Source organism: Sminthopsis crassicaudata, chromosome 1 (genome assembly GCF_048593235.1).
Source record: "Sminthopsis crassicaudata isolate SCR6 chromosome 1, ASM4859323v1, whole genome shotgun sequence".
NCBI lineage: Eukaryota > Metazoa > Chordata > Mammalia > Dasyuromorphia > Dasyuridae > Sminthopsis > Sminthopsis crassicaudata.
The window spans coordinates 556,490,507-556,506,704 of NC_133617.1; the positions used below are offsets into that span (position 1 = coordinate 556,490,507).

At 31.4% G+C, this 16,198-nt stretch overlaps 1 protein-coding gene across 7 annotated transcripts in view; it reads left to right on the forward strand.

Annotated features, from left to right (window-relative positions):
• KIAA0825 (KIAA0825 ortholog) overlaps positions 1-16,198 on the forward strand; it is a 541,416-nt gene that overhangs the window by 148,965 nt on the left and 376,253 nt on the right. For all 7 annotated transcript variants that reach the window (XM_074282080.1, XM_074282081.1, XM_074282085.1 and 4 more), the window contains 3 exons: positions 2,854-3,015; positions 10,711-10,805; positions 14,366-14,593. In XM_074282080.1, coding sequence (XP_074138181.1) covers positions 2,854-3,015; positions 10,711-10,805; positions 14,366-14,593 — 485 coding nt within the window. The remainder of the gene's footprint in view (positions 1-2,853; positions 3,016-10,710; positions 10,806-14,365; positions 14,594-16,198) is intronic.

Consider the following 16,198-nt stretch of genomic DNA (forward strand, 5'->3'; position numbering starts at 1 on the left):
GAATTTGGCTATAATACACTTGGAAATTTTTACTTTGGAATCTTAGGTAGTTATAAGTTGATTGTTTCAATTTCTGTTTTGCTCTTTAGTTCTAAGATATCCGGATACCTTCCCTTTATGATATCTTGAAATATGATGTCTAGTCTTTTTTATCATGAATTTCAGGTAGTCGAATAATTCTTAAATTATCTCTTTTTGATCTATTTTCCAAATTTGTTATTTTTTTTCCAATGAGATAACTTAACATTTTCTTCTATTTTCCCCATTCTTTTGACTTTGTTGATTTTTTAAAATTTTATTTAATTATTTCTTTATGCCTTGTAGTTCCATTAGTTTGTTTACCCAGTTCTAATTTTTGAAGAGTTATTTTCTTCAGGGAGATTTTGATCTTCCATTACCATTTGACCAATTTTGTTTTTTTAAAACATTACTTTCCTCAGAAGTTTCATGCCTTTTTTTTTTTTTAAACCAAGCTGTTAATTCTCTTTAAATATATATATCTATATATTTTATAGCATTGCTCTCATTCTTACCCCAATTTTCCTCTATCACTCTTACTTAATTTTAAGATCTTTTTTTCCTTTAAAAATTTCCAGGGAAAGATTCATATATAATCACTTGTATCAAGAACTGTGTGTAGCTACATACAATTTTTTAACTTGTTACAAGAATAATCCGCTTTGTTTTTAAAAGTCCAGGTGGTTTTTTAAGACTATTTGTAAACTTGTGTGATAACTTGGAGGCAGAGCTTAATGCACTTAAATAGCTGGCTTTCTCATGATAAAGTATTTCAAAATAATTCAAAGGAAAAAATGATACATTCTCTTATCAGGAATAAGAAAAATGAAGCAAATTCATTTTTATACCATTTTAAAAGAAATTTATGTGGTGTATGTTTTTGAGAAGAAAAAAATGCTTTATTCTAAATAAATAATTCCAAGGTCCTAACTTTCTAATGTATCTGTCCTATAAATGAAATAGCAGGAAATTGAAGATCTGCTTGTCTGCTTATCATCCTAGAGAAAAAATTTCATTTTATTTTTATAGCCTAGATATTCTAATATGAATGAAGGAGGAACTAATTTACCTTGAATAAATATGATATATTCAGTCTTCATGGGAATAAAAACAGTAGTGTTGTAATAAAAAAATAAGAGCACCTTTCACAGGAATAGTAACATTATTATTTGGATTATCATTTTTAGTTATAAATGCAAAGATTATGAGTAATTTATCATAAAACATCATATTGTTTAATGCACATATTTTAAGATTTATTTGCTGTTAGAAATTTTAAATTTTATTTAAACATGAACTGGATCATTTCATAAATTGTTTTATGAAAAGTAGAGTGTGTGTAACTAATTTTTTTAAGAAAAAGGGAAGGTTTTTTTAACTACATAAAGTTTTTTTTTTAAATATTAGTATAAAGTATGGAAGAGGGGAAAGAATAGTTATGACAGAAGTTATTTACTTTTCAGTAATGTAGAAGCTGAATTAATAATCTGTTGAAACACAGGGAAGTAGATACTTGATCGAGTTTGAAAGAATTTGAAAGAACATTTTGAATCAGCTGCTTTAGGGAGTATGTAGCAAAGTCTTGACTGAAGTTAGATAGGGTGAATTTATAGTATACAAATCAGTGTGATTTCTTGACTCTTCTCAGCACTTCTGAGTATCTCACCAATAGGAGCAGATGGTTCAATTGACCTAGGTTTGGGGATTTGCAGGATGGGAATGGTGGAACATAAAGGTAAGGGATCAAACATGGAGAAGAGTACATTGTTGAAATAGCTGATTATGAAATCAAGAATATCAACATAGCCAGAATAAAAGGGATAAACAATTATAATAGAAATGAATCAGTGGACTCAGACCCTCCCTATGAGGGCAAAGAGTAGAGCCAAAAAGTTTAAGCTGGTGGGAGAAGAGGAAGTACAGCAGATAGATGGTGATGAGTGAGGGAAAATTCAGAGTTCAGATCTTGGAGGTTAGAACAGTTTTGTTTGATAGTACAACCTAAGGCTTAGCTTACTTACTTACTTACTTACTTACCCTGTGGTAAGTACAAGTGGATAAATGAAAATCCTAGAAATTTATGAACTGAGATACAAGGGTATTAAGAAAATTTTTATTGTGAATATTGGAAGTTACAGTGAATGATGATTGAGATTGAAATAGGAAGGAATCCTGCAAACCAGATGCCAATTCATTGAGAAAGGCAAGCAAGTAAGGAAATGTTAGTTTTAGAATCGGGTGTTATAATAACATGTACTAAGGAGAGTAAATAGTTCAGGGAGAATTAAAGAAGTCTTCAGTTATGAATAGTATGATCCACAAAAGGTATATTGTAGCTTTAAGAAAAAAATCAAGATATCACTTTATATTAGGAGATAGACACAGTTAAGATTGTGGGATGTCTTTAGAGTTTTATCTTCTCTTTAATAGTTTTAATTCTTCTTAATGGTTTCCAAGAGAATTTTTCAAAACAACTCTTATGTTGATTTACAAAATATTCAACTTAACATGTTTTTTTTGTTTGTTTGTTTGTTTTTTTTTAGAAGGCTGTTGTAATGATTCTTTAGTCAGTCTTAGAGTCAGGAATATCCCGATCCAAGTTTCACCTAAATCATGCATTGACTGTGACTCTAAGCAGTCACAATCTCAAAGAGCCTCAACAACTTTCTAAGACTAATTTGATGAGTGATTGATGACCTATGTTAGGGGAGGGGATTTCCTCACTAAAGATTTCCCTATACTGATGAAATAATAAATCAAAGAGAAATAAAATTCTTGAAAAAAGCAAAGAAAAATTATCTTATTTATCATCTTATTGATATATTCTTTGAATAGTTACTCATGAATGCCCACGTAAAGGAAGAAACATCTGCCTCTCCTTGTATGAACTCAGATTCTTATCACAACTCATAAAACCTCTGTTAAAATTGGAAAAAGAAGTTCAAGACCTTTCCCAAGAATTGCTTTCACTGCCCAAGATATCCAGAAATACTTCAGGTAAGTTGATCTTTTAATATATAAACTTATAGTCTATTTCTCCACTACCTCTTAGTATATGAGCATCATGATTTTGTAATGATTTCAAAATCTTCTGAAGTTAGCAGAACAATACTAATTTGGGATTCAAAAAGTCAATTTTTATAATTCCTAGATAAGACATTTATAAATACCAAATCATTCAGAGAAAGCATGGTATTACAAAAAGGGCATTTGATTGAAAAGAGCCTTGGCTTCTGGTCCTAGGGTTTCTTTATCAAGGGATTCTGTGATCTTTAGTAAGTCATTCACCTTACTTTGTTTTCAGTTTCCTCATCTATTAGATAAGCAAGTTGAATTAAAGTTATTTCATATCTAAGATTTACTGTATACGTAAAAATGCTATAGTTATTTAAGCTAAAATAATTATGTTAGTTTAAAAAATGTATGTTTTTAAAAAGAAAAAAAGTCCTCCAATAAAATCTTTTCTTAATATTTCTCTGTATAGAATAGCAGGGTAAATTTTGATAAGTTATGTCCTGATGTACATGCCTATGATCTGAGTACTTGGCTGACTAAGTTCAAAAAGGGTCATCACTAGATTGGTCCCATGGGTAGAACTTGGAGTCCATAGCTGATCTGAAGGATATTCTATAACATTTTAAAAGAGCTTTGTGAGGAGATTCTTAAGGCAAGAAATTTTTTTAAAATGTAATGGGTTTTTTTGTAATTCTTAAAAGTAGAGACAGTATGATGTGATGACTAGAACTAGCATAGAATCAGGAAGTCTTATGTTCAAGTCTTGTTTCTTCCACAACTTAGTGATTCATGCCTTTGGGCAAGTTACTTAACTTTACAAAGTTGTAACTAATTTCTCTAAGACAGCAAATTGCAGCTGAGGTGTTGATTTTCATTGGTGGCCATTTTCCACTAAACATATTCCACATTGATGAATTCACAGATGCAATTCAAATTCTTAACAAATCCCTTATCAAGAATATGATGTGCTTAAGTGTTTGGATAATATTCCATCAGAATTTCAAATGTAAAAGGGAAATATTTCATATTGTTCTTTTTATAGAAATATATTTACATATCAATTATAATAAAATACCTGTATTAATTATAATAAAATACCTGAAGTTAAAATTTTAAAGAAATATTTATTTGCAGATTATTTTTGAAATATATTAAATTTCTGAAGATATAGTACTGCTTTTTAGAGAAATCAGGTAATAAACTTTTAGAGCTTGTGGGGACTTTGGAGATCATCTACTCAATTTTTTTTTTTTTTTTTTTGCCTAGAGAATGGAAATGACTTGCCTTATGTAATTGTGCTAAAAATTATTTCAGGATCTGAAGCCAGAACTTTGACTTCACATATTGTCTACACAGCAAAATTAGAAAAGAAATACAAATTTATATGGTGAATTCTATCAAGGTTGACAACCATTCTGGAAAAAAAGTAATTGTATGATGAGGTCTCAATTAGAGCAAATAATGAATTCTCTTATGTAGATGAATGGATTTGAATTTACACTAATCTAAGAAAAATTATGTAAAATACAATTGGTTCTATCCCAAAGCAAGTATGTAATGTAAATTTAAATAATATGACCATTGCAGTAGATTCTTTATTTGCACTAATCTGGAAATAGATATACTTTAATAAGATTTTGTATTTTTAATGTAATTATTTAACTGCTTCAAATTAGCTTTTTTTTTTTTTACATTTTTTTTTTTTTTTTTTTTTTTTTTTTTTTTTTTTTTTTTTTTAGCCAATTCCTAAAGATAGAAGGGAGGTCATGTGGCAATTGTTTTATGCTACAGAAAGCTTTTCAAAGCTAGAATCAGGAAGAGGTGTAGGTGGATAACAGGTTTCTGAAATTGACAAGTAAATAAAAGGGAAAACAATAGCTACATAAGAGAAGAAATTTAAGTCTATAAAGATAATGGAATTAAGGAAACTAGATTTTATTAGAAGGCAATGGGAAGATCTTGAAAAAAAAATCTTCATTTTGGGGGAGTGACATAGTCAAAGATAGAGATAGCCCCCCCAAAAAAGGGATAATATATTCTTTCTTTGCAATAACTAACAGTGTTGCATCTGGATGCTTTTAAGGACAGATTTTGACTTTGTGCATCCTACATGTAATATAGTTTCCAAACTTGCAACTTGTAGAGTATATTCAAGACCTTTGGCATCCCTGACTCAGAACCTAGAGATCTATGAATGAACAGCAATGGGGACTTGTTAAGGACCATGCCTAGAAGAAGAGGCAGGGCAATTCTCCGAAAGCCTCCACAACTGTGAATTATAATTCACAATTATAATTATAATTTGAAAATGGAAAAAAAAAAGATAAGCCCAGTTATATATGGGGTTTTCCTATGTTCAGATGATTGGAACATGGGATTAATTTTTCAATATTTTTGCCCTGCGAATTTAAACCTGTCTAGAAAGTCTATTTTTTAATTATTTTTTTTAGAAATAAAATAGACTAGAAATAGTCTAAACACAAAACTAATCATCCTGAGACACAACTCAGAATTATCCATCAGTTGCTTAAAAATTTTCATGACTTCCTATTCCCTACTAATTAGCATCTACAACTCTTATACTGATATTTGAAGCACCCATACTTTAATGTACTCTCCACACTAGACAAATTGAAATATTTGAATTTCCCCAAATACAATACTTATTTTCTCCCTTTGTGAATATTTGCAGTGTTCTCATTTCCTATCTGTTTTTTAAACTGGGTTTAAAATGCCTTTCTCATTCCATCAAGACAAAATTAGCTTCTTCCTTTCATACTTCAATTGCACATTATATCTACCTATGTAGACATCATATTTTGTTGCATGTTTACCCGTATATTTTATTTGCAAATATTGGATTGTGAAATTTTGGGGTGTAGGACCATATCTTATTTGCTGTTTTCCCTCTTTACTACTTAGAACACCTCCTTACAGATCCTCAATAAGTGGTTATTAAGTTCATTGAAAACTAGAATGACCTCTGAGAAATATTAACATGATGCAAAATTGGGTAGAAAAAAGGAACCAGATTTTGGTTCCAGAAATAAAAAATCTGTGTTCCATTTGACAGAGAGAAAAAACTAGTCAAACCTGATTTGAAGGAGAGTATTTCAAAATATTTTAATAAGAGAAGCCCTCAAAACCTTGAGACTGGTAAAAATGACAGGGGGAAAAAAAAAAAGACAAATGATGGAGAGGTTGTGATATGAATTGAGAACATCCTAGAAAGCAATTTGGAATTATATAGTCAAAATTAGTAATGGGACATGTCCTTTAAGCTAGTTATAGTACTATTAGGCCAATGCCCAAAAGAGATTTAGAAAGAGGAAAATATCTTACACATGTACAAAAATATTTATAGCATTTTCTTTTATAGTGGTAAAAAAATTGGAAACTAATATCCATCAGTTAGGAAATAGCTGAAAAAATGTGGCATATCAGTGTAATAGAATATTACTGGAGGAATTTTTTTAGAAAAGGAATTGATTTTAAAGATTTGTAAAAGATTTGTATGAACTGATGCAGAATGAAATGAACAGAAACAGAACAATTTATACCATAATATCAATATTATAAAAATTAACACTTTTGAAGACTTTTATGAACTGATAAAGAATGAAATGAGTAGAACCAACAAACCAATTTATATTAACAACAAAAAACACTATAAAAACAAACAACTTTGAACACTCTTAAGAACTCTGACTAAGGCAATAACCAATGATGATTACCAAGGACTGATGATAAAGCATGTTGCTCACTTCCTGACAAAAGATGATGTATATATGGTGCAGAAAGAGACATATTTGAGGGACATGGCCAAATGCAAATTTGTTTTGGTTGACAATGCATATTTGTTACCAAGGAATTTTTTTGGGAGGGTATTTTGTTTTGTATTTTATTGGGATGGTAGGTATAAGGAAAAAGAAAATAGATTTCTACTAATTAAAAATGAAGTTTAATTTTAAAAAGTAAAATCTTGGCAAGAAAAATATATTCCTATTTCATGTGTGTATATATATATATATATATATATATATATATATATATATATATGTACCCACAGACATACATATATTTATATATATAATATTTTTACATCACATTAAGCCTCGTTAAGCATTTTTATCAAGTAACAACATGGCAGGTGAAAACAATTTCAATATTAGAGTTAGAATTCTACATTATATGAATGCAGTTAAATCTCAGAAGATTTAATTATTGGAAGGAATTTTAAAGTACAGAACTTGAAGTGTCCGAACAAGAAATATCTGGGCACAAAAACATTTTTTACAATAACATATATTTCCCATTGTAGAAATTTTTATGTTTTATATTGAATCCAACATGATTTAGCATTACAGAACTATATATGTTTATCTGAGGAGAATAATTCTTAGGGAAATTGCCAATAAAATCATAACTGTTCTATCCATTATTTTATTATGAAATCCCATTTTTATCACTAATGAATAGATTTCTAATAAGGAAAGGAAAGACAACTCAAGAGAATGATCAAAGAAACCAAGTTTATAAATGTCCCATTTGAAATAGTGCTTTGATTGAAAGAAATCCTGTATATGATTTACAGCAAGCAGATTAAGGATCATTCTGGTTTGTTGAATGTTCTTTTGTTAAGAATTTTTTACTACTAAGGAACTTAGAAGTAGCTGTCTACATGACCCAAAATAATCTGAAGAAATTGAAAACACAATCGCATCATCCAAATGTTTCACAATATTCAGATGTGGGAGTCTTCATATATAAGAAACAAAATATCAAGTTGACTGAGTCATTTTTTTTAACTTTTCTTTTGATTTTTGTTAGTTCCCCAAGACTATAGAAAATTGTCCTCAAAGATTTTTGAATAGACTAATAATTAGGAAAATGACATTAATTAGATTTTTGAAGATAACAGTGATGTTCTCACTTATTTTTTTCTTCTATTTGGCCACTTTGATATTTTTGAAGACCCATTATTATGATAGAACATTATTTGATTGTGACTGTGCTGCCAGTGTACTTTGTTGCTTATGGAATTTCTTCAGGTTTGAAATTTGGAACATATCTAATACTACTTCAAAATAAAGAATGTCTTTGGGCAGTTCCTCCTTTTTGGCCGAAGGTGGCATCTGAGATTTATCTAAACCAGGAGGTTTCTTGGCCCTCGTTTTTCTCTAGACCCAGCGATGACAAAGAGCCATGGCTGCATAAATTGGATGTAAGAAGAACACTTAGGGTTTGTCTCAGAAGAATCAAAGATTTCAGATCTTCTGAAAGATTGTTTGTACTCTTAGGGGGTCTTAAGAGGGGTCAAATGGCTTCTAAGAGTTCCTTAGCTAGATGGTTAAGGGATTGTATTAGGGAGGCGTATGTAGTTAAGGTAAAGAGGCTCCCAGGGTTTGTAAAGCTCATTACACCAGTACTAGAGCTGCGTCTTGGGCAGAGAGGTCGAAGGCTTCCACATTGGAAATTTGCAAGGTGGCCACCTGGGCTTCTCTTCCTACTTTTTTCATAGCATTATCTCTTGGATGTAGTCTCTTCTACAGATTCTGTGTTTGGTGGGAGGTTGCTTGTGAGCCAGAAAAGAACAGTGGAGAAAAGAAAGACATAGTTCACACTTCTAGCTGCCAACAAGGCGGGTTGCTTTGTAGTGCACACAATGGGAAGCTATGAAGACCAATTTGGGTGTGAAAGTGTTATGTGCAGAGAAGTACTGCCAACCTCTACTCTCTGTGAAAGAAACTACATTGCAGATACTAGCTAGGGGTGCAAAATGAATCATAGGGAACTCAATGGAAAAAGAAAAAAAAAAGATTTTTCTATTTGTATTTTTTGGCATTTAGGTGATCCACTGAACTCCTCTAAGGATTTTAATCTAGACATTCTTTTAGATATATTAAAGTTAATTCTACATATATATATCTGTACTATTATAATGAGCAAAAAATGACCATATTCTCTCTAAAAATTAAGTTGACTGTATTTTCAATATATTTTTCCTTTTAGATTTGGGAAACTAGTTATAATTCTAGAGAGGCCTAATTGAAATTTATATGATATACTTGATTTTGAAAGTGATGATTTAAAAATTTTAGGCATATCTAAAAAGTTAATCCATTACAACTCAAGAACTCTGAGTGGCTACTGTATAGATGGACAGTATACTTTAACATGAGAATATAAAACAAAATTACAGGATAGATCATTTTGTTAAGGAGCTTCCATTGTAATGGAATATGTGGGACTTAGCAGAATAACCATGATGACAAAAGATAACTGAATAGGTTCTATGAAGAATTGAGGAGAGAGAATTCTTAAAGAGTAAGGAGCTTATTGTCAGGGAAAGCTGCATGGAGAAAGTGGGACATGAGTTGGACTTTTACATAAAGGAGAGGCTGGGTGGTGGTGAGCAGGTTGGTACGAGTAAAATTATGGATACTAGAGAGTTCAGGGTGGCAATGCATTCCACTTTTGCTAGAATAATGGGTATATAAAGCATTAGAAATGTGTGAAATAAGATAGAAAGAGGATTGGAGCTTTTCACTGTGAAGAAAATGAGCTTGGTCTCATCCTTTCTAGTCTTATGTTTGAAAATCATTCATTTTTTTTTCTCCCAAAGGATTTGAATTTTAAAAATAAAGGAAGTATAATAAAGTTCAGGACAGTTTTCTTTTTGTAACTCTCTATAGAATGCTCACCAAACACACAATCCTTAGAAAACTTATTCCTTACTTATTTTGAAGTTAGCATAATGGGATTAAGTTAAATGACTGCGCCTAGAGACACATTCCTTCAAGTGGACAAAACACATAATATAGGTGGAGTGAAATGATAAGCCTAAGATAACTCTATTTTTTCTAAATAATTTCTTATAGTTATAGAATTATATTTCTTATAGTTATTCAATTGCTAGAACATAACAATGATGTACAAGTTGGTGGAATGTAAACTGCTTGAAAGAAGGGTTTTTTTGGTGTGTAATTATAATACAAAGACTGGCTTATAGTAGGTATTTAATAAATGTTTGTTGATTAAAGTGTTTGAGGAAGTAGCTACATATATTTAATTTTTAATTTCATCTTGGATTAAATAGATTAGATAGAATAAGACTGCAAATATGTTCCATTAACTTGGATATTGAAAGGGGATGAAGTTTTCAAAATTTGACCATCTGAAACAAAGAATAGGAAATTTACTTATTATATAGCAGAAAATCTTTACTTTTCCCAATGTTTTCATTTTTAAATGTATTTGTGATAGTTAAAGGTGTCATTTATTTTGACATTAAAATTGCGGAAAGCATTCTCAAATTTTAAAAGTAATACCTTCCAGTTTATTTATTTTATAAAACCTGAAATGAATTTTACTTAGTTACACTTAAATTATTTATTCTTTTTAGAATCAAGTAACTATGAAGCAATAAAAAAACAAAATTAATGAAAAAAGTAGCTATACTTTATGTAACAACTATAAATTATGAGTATAGTGGAACGTAGATTACATCATGTTATATGAAAAACATATGTAACGAGTTTCACATTATCATAACAATAGCATTCTACTGTGTTATGTTGTTTTCATAAATGATATTGATATATTAGAAAGTGTTATGGATTTAAATTTTCAACAAAATAAATTTTAACTCAGACCTTTATTTTTAATATTGCATAGGAGCTTGGAAGAAATCTAGTGGAGAATTTTTAATACAGGAAGCTAGAGCAAATGAAACTAGCATACTACCTGAGAAATTACTGCAGATAAAAGAGGTAAGTTTATTTGAGTTTTTTCCTAGACACCAACAATATGGCTCAGGATATTTCTACCTAAATCCCAGTTACATGAGTTTTATAACTTGGTTGGAAAAATAAATTAACCTGCTAAGTCTTTGATTAAAAGATAAGAACCCTTCCTAAGGTAGGTTATTACTTAAGTCATACATATTTTTCTGCCCAGGATAATCATTTGCTTCTTTGCCTGTGTTGCCTCTGATGAAAGAACTTTGAGTTCAGGGTTAGGATTGTGTGTGTTTTTAGTTAGAAGTTCTACATTAGAGGAACACTAAGATTTGTTAAGATGATAAGAATTTATGCAGTAGCTAATTTGAAAAAGAAAAAGGAAAGAATGAAATGAGAAGTACAGAAAGGAAGGATAAAGAATAGTTAGAAATGAACTCTTAGCTATTATAGACAAATAATGCCAAGAGAATAATCAGTCAGGAAAATCTATTTTAACAATGTAATGCTGCACTTCAAACCCCTCCCTGCTCTCCTCCCATTCTCTTCTTTTCATGTTTTCTGACTCCACCATACTTATTTCTCCAAAAGCACTAGTTATCTCTTTATTGATAAAATTGATGGTCTTCATTCTCTTTCTTCTTGACCTGGCTGCAGTATTTGATAATGTTGATCACACTCTTGGTCCTTTCCTTCTGTGACCTTGCTCCTCCTATTTCTCTTCTTACCACTCTAGCAAGGCTTTCTTATTCTCCATTGCAGGACCATCTTCCATGCTCCAGCCTTTGGGTTGTGGTGTGCCATAGCACTCTTCCATAAGTTGTCTTCTCTTTTATTTTTATTCTCTCTTGATAACCTTTCTTAGGTTCCTGTGCAGAAGTCAAGTCTGTTTTTTTCATTGGACCTATGCTGTCCCACTCTGAGGATTGCAGCTCCATGCTGATTGCTACCTACTACCAAGATCCCTGCCCCAGTTTCTGACCACTCTGGGATTTTCTTAATGTAGCTTTCTCTACTTGCACTGTTTCTGAACACAGCCTAGACAGCATTGTGTACCCTATTTTTTTTATCTAGTTGAAATGCTATCTTGTACTGACTTTGCTGGGCTCTCTCTCTTATTACTTGTTGACTTCTGGCTGAATTTTGTGTAATTTTGGGGAGGAAGAAGTTTCTTTATTTTCTCATTAGACACCTTAATAATAATTCATAATGATGATTTAATCATCATTAAATCGAGTGGAAACTTAGGTGTTTGCTGAAATAGGGATGTGGAAGTTGGGCAGTCTGCTTCTCTTTCAGGTAGCAAGTCCCATCATTCATTTATTAATTTTTTTATGATCTGTCTTCTTACCTAATCTTGAAATTACTCTCTTCAAAATTGTTAATAATCTCTTCACTACAAGATCTGTTGGGCCTTTTCTCTGTTCTCATCTTTCTAGACCTATTTGACACATTTGACACTGGTAACCATGCCCCACACTTGGATACCCTCTCCTTGTCTAATCTCTTATTTCCAATGTTGACCTATTATCCAATCACTCTCTCTAACTGTGGGTGTTTCTCAAAGCTCTATTGGTGCTCTCTTCCCTTCCCTCTTCCCTTCCCTTCCCTCTTCTCTTCTCCTTTACCCTTCTCTTACCCCTTCTCTTCCCTTCTCCCTTCCCTTCCCTTCTCCCTCCCCTTCCCTTCCCTCTTCCCTTCCCCTTTCCTTCTTCCCTTCTCTTCCCCTCTTCCCTTCCCTTCCCTTGCCTTCCCTTCCCTTCCCTTGTTTACCCTTCTCTATCATTTGATATCAACTTCTTTGAGTTTAGCAATCATTTCTATGTTGATGATTCCCATATTATAGATCTAGCCTGAGTGTCCCACTTGAGTCTCAGTCCCACATCATTAATTAATTGCTTATTGGACATTTCAAACTAAATGTACTAGAGACATTTCAAATTCAACTTGTCCAAAATTTAATCAATTATTTGCTCCATTCTTCAAAACTTCCCTATTTCAATCAAAGGCACCACTGTATCCTATTATATACATAACATATGCTAAACTTCTTTCTCCTTTCTACATAATAAAAACAGTTAACAACGCTTATCATTTCTATCTCCACAATATCTCTTGCATTCGAGCTTTTCTTCCTACTCACAGCTGCCATCCTGCTTAAAATCATCTCCTCACCCAGATTATTTCAGTGATCTCTTATTAGTTTCCCTGCTCTCTTTCTCTTCTCCAGACTGTTCTAACTACTGCTGCTAAAGTGATTTTCTTTAAGCTTTGTTTTGAAAATGTCATTCACCTACTCAGTAAATTCTAAAGCTCTCAATTGCCTTTGGAATTTTATATGTATCTATACATCATCTATCTATCTATCTATCTATCTATCTATCTATCTATCTATCTATCTGTCATCTACCTATCTATCTATCTCTCTATCTTTAGCTTTTAGAGACCTTCATGACTTGATCCCAAATAATTTTTTGGCAAGATTGACCTTCTCTTTTTTCCTCATACATAGAAATTCTTGTCTCCCATCTCTGTGACATCCCTAATGCCTGGAATACACTCCCTCCTCACCTCATCCTCTATATAAATGTATATTTATAAATTGTTGCCTCAAATATTCAGTGTAGTGATTTGTATGTTTTCCTGCTAATGCAATAAATGTTGTTAACTGAATGATTCAGCACATTAAAAAAAAAAAAAGCAAATTATAGAGATAATAAATTGAAAGAGACTTCAACAACAAATTATTCCAGTTCTTTTGTTTTACTACTAATAAAGAAACTAATTCCCAAGGAGACTAAGGAAATGGCTTAAGCTCAAATAACCCACAAGTCCAGAACTCAAGCCCAGATCTCCTGTCCCAATTTAGTCTTTTCCCACCACCTGAAGCTACATTATATTTCTAACCATTTGACAACTCTGCATTTTATAAAATGGGGAAAAACATTTAAAACTCACTGTATAGGCAAAAAAAAAAAAGTAATACAATTAGTGGAATCAAAAGTAATTCTACCTATCACGATGGGAGGTACATAAGCTAAAAAAAAATTCTGAATAAGGTTAACGTGTGATAATTTGTTTTTGTTTTTTTCTGAATAATTTATATTTTAATGGTATTTTTAAAGTTATAATAATGCAAAGGAAATAAATGATTTAATATTTAATAGTAATGTCACAATATATGTTAACAGTAAACTATAAAAATAACTCTAAAATTTAATTTAGACTTTATTAAATATATTAAATTTACAGGTTACATTAGGTGATAAATCAATGTTGTTTTTAGCTCTCCTAGAGATGGTTATTGTACTACGTTTAATAAATTAAATTTTTTAAAAAATTTGATTAAATCTACCGACAAGTTAAAATGAAATGTCAGTATATTAATGTTGGTTAAGAATGCATATGTTTTTGTCTATTACATTATACTATGTTCACAAGGTAATATTTTCAACGTTTTAAGAATAATTTTTATAGTGTAAATAAAGAATAACTATATTAAGCTTGTATAATAAAAACCATAATTTTACATCTATAGCAATAAAAATATTCATTGTAGATTTAGGTTTACATTATATACATTTTCATTTCAGTATACTTTACTAGATTTTGGCTGGAGAAGTGCATTTAAAGAGGTGTCTCTTTCGGTGGTTCGTTGTCTAACAATAGCAATGGAAGATCATGCCACTAAAATTCTCCATCGTGAACAGAATGAAAAATCTTCAGCTGTAAATTATACTATGAGTCTTGTAAATGTTCACTCAGTTTGGGAGCTGTGCAGAGCAACTCCTGAGGAAGACCAACCAAAGAAAATTGTGAAGGTAAGTATTAAGTGATTTAAAATTAGCTGGGAGACAGTGGGAATGATTTTATGCTCTCCCAACTTTGAAATCTCTATTACAAATATTTCAATAAATTTTTTCACAGGGAATTTATGAAATCAGTACTATTGCAAGATTGACTATGTCTTTAAAATGTTATAATTTCCTTTTTCATTTTTCAAACTCTGCTTTTTTTCTATTTGAAATATTTACTCTTCCTCCAGATAATTTTGCCTCATGTTATATCCTGCTTCACAGTTTGAATAAAGTCACAACTTAATTATTAAAAGATTTTACATATATTTTATTGGGGGAAAAAACTTCATTGATCTTTTTTTGAAAGCTGCTTATCCTCTGATTTTATATGTAAGAAAAGAGAAAATTTAGTACATATAATCATTGTACTAGTTTAATAGTATAATTGTTGTACAAAGTTTAATAGTATAGTTAGTGGGGAATTTGAGAGTAAAACCTGAGTATATTTCACAAAAACTGTTTATCTGTGGATGCCTGAGACTGGAAGGACTTTTCAGCTCTCTCCTTGCTTGCTTTTCCTTTATTTATAATAAAGGGGTGGGAACACAGGTTTCTACACACATATATTAGAAATGTGGCTTGCTTCATAGGAAGTAAGCAAGTCAGAATAGGTTATCCCTTGTAGGAACAGGCTCTTTTGAGTTTTTGTGGCCAACTTAGTCAATCATTAAATCTTTTTCTCTTATTCATATGAATATCATTATATCATGTGATTCAGCCTTTAATACTTAAAAAAGTTTTAAGAAGTATAGATATAGAACATTATGTAAAAAAGAAGTAATTACACTCATAAGTAAATCCAAACTACAGTATTTAAAAAGCTGCTAATCTAGCATAAAACCACTGGTTTTCCTTCCTATTATAATCTTTTTTTAAAAGAGTTTTAAAAGAGAATTGTTGAAGATCATCTACTCTATTTCAGAGAAGCATGCCCTCACTGAAGCCTTTGTCAGAAATCTAGATCAAACAATTGTAAACTATAAGCATTTATGGAGAATTGGCCTTTGGGCAGATTGGTCTTCTCCAACCTTGAAAAAGATTTAAGTTAGAAAACACCACCTTAGAGTTGTGAACGAATCCAACCACTCTGGAGAGCAATCTGGAATTATGCCCAAAAAGTTATCAACTTGTGCATACCCTTTGACCCAGCAGTGCTACTCCTGGGCTTATATCCCAAGGAAATACTAAAGAAGGGAAAGGGACCTCTATGTGCCAAAATGTTTGTGGCAGCCCTTTTTGTAGTGGCTAGAAACTGGAAAAATGAATTAATGCCCATGAATTGGAGAATGGTTGGGTAAACTGTAGTATATGAATGTTATGGAATATTATTGTTCTTAAGAAATGACCAGCAGGATGAATACAGAGAGGCTTGGAGAGACTTACATGAACTGATGCTGAGAGAAAGGAGCAGAACCAGGAGATCATTATACATGATACTGTATGAGGATGTATTCTGATGGAAGTGGATATCTTCGACAAAGAGAAGATCTAATTCAGTTTCAATTGATTAGTGATGGACAGAATCAGCCACACCCAGAAAAGGAACACGGGAAAATGAGTGTAAACTGT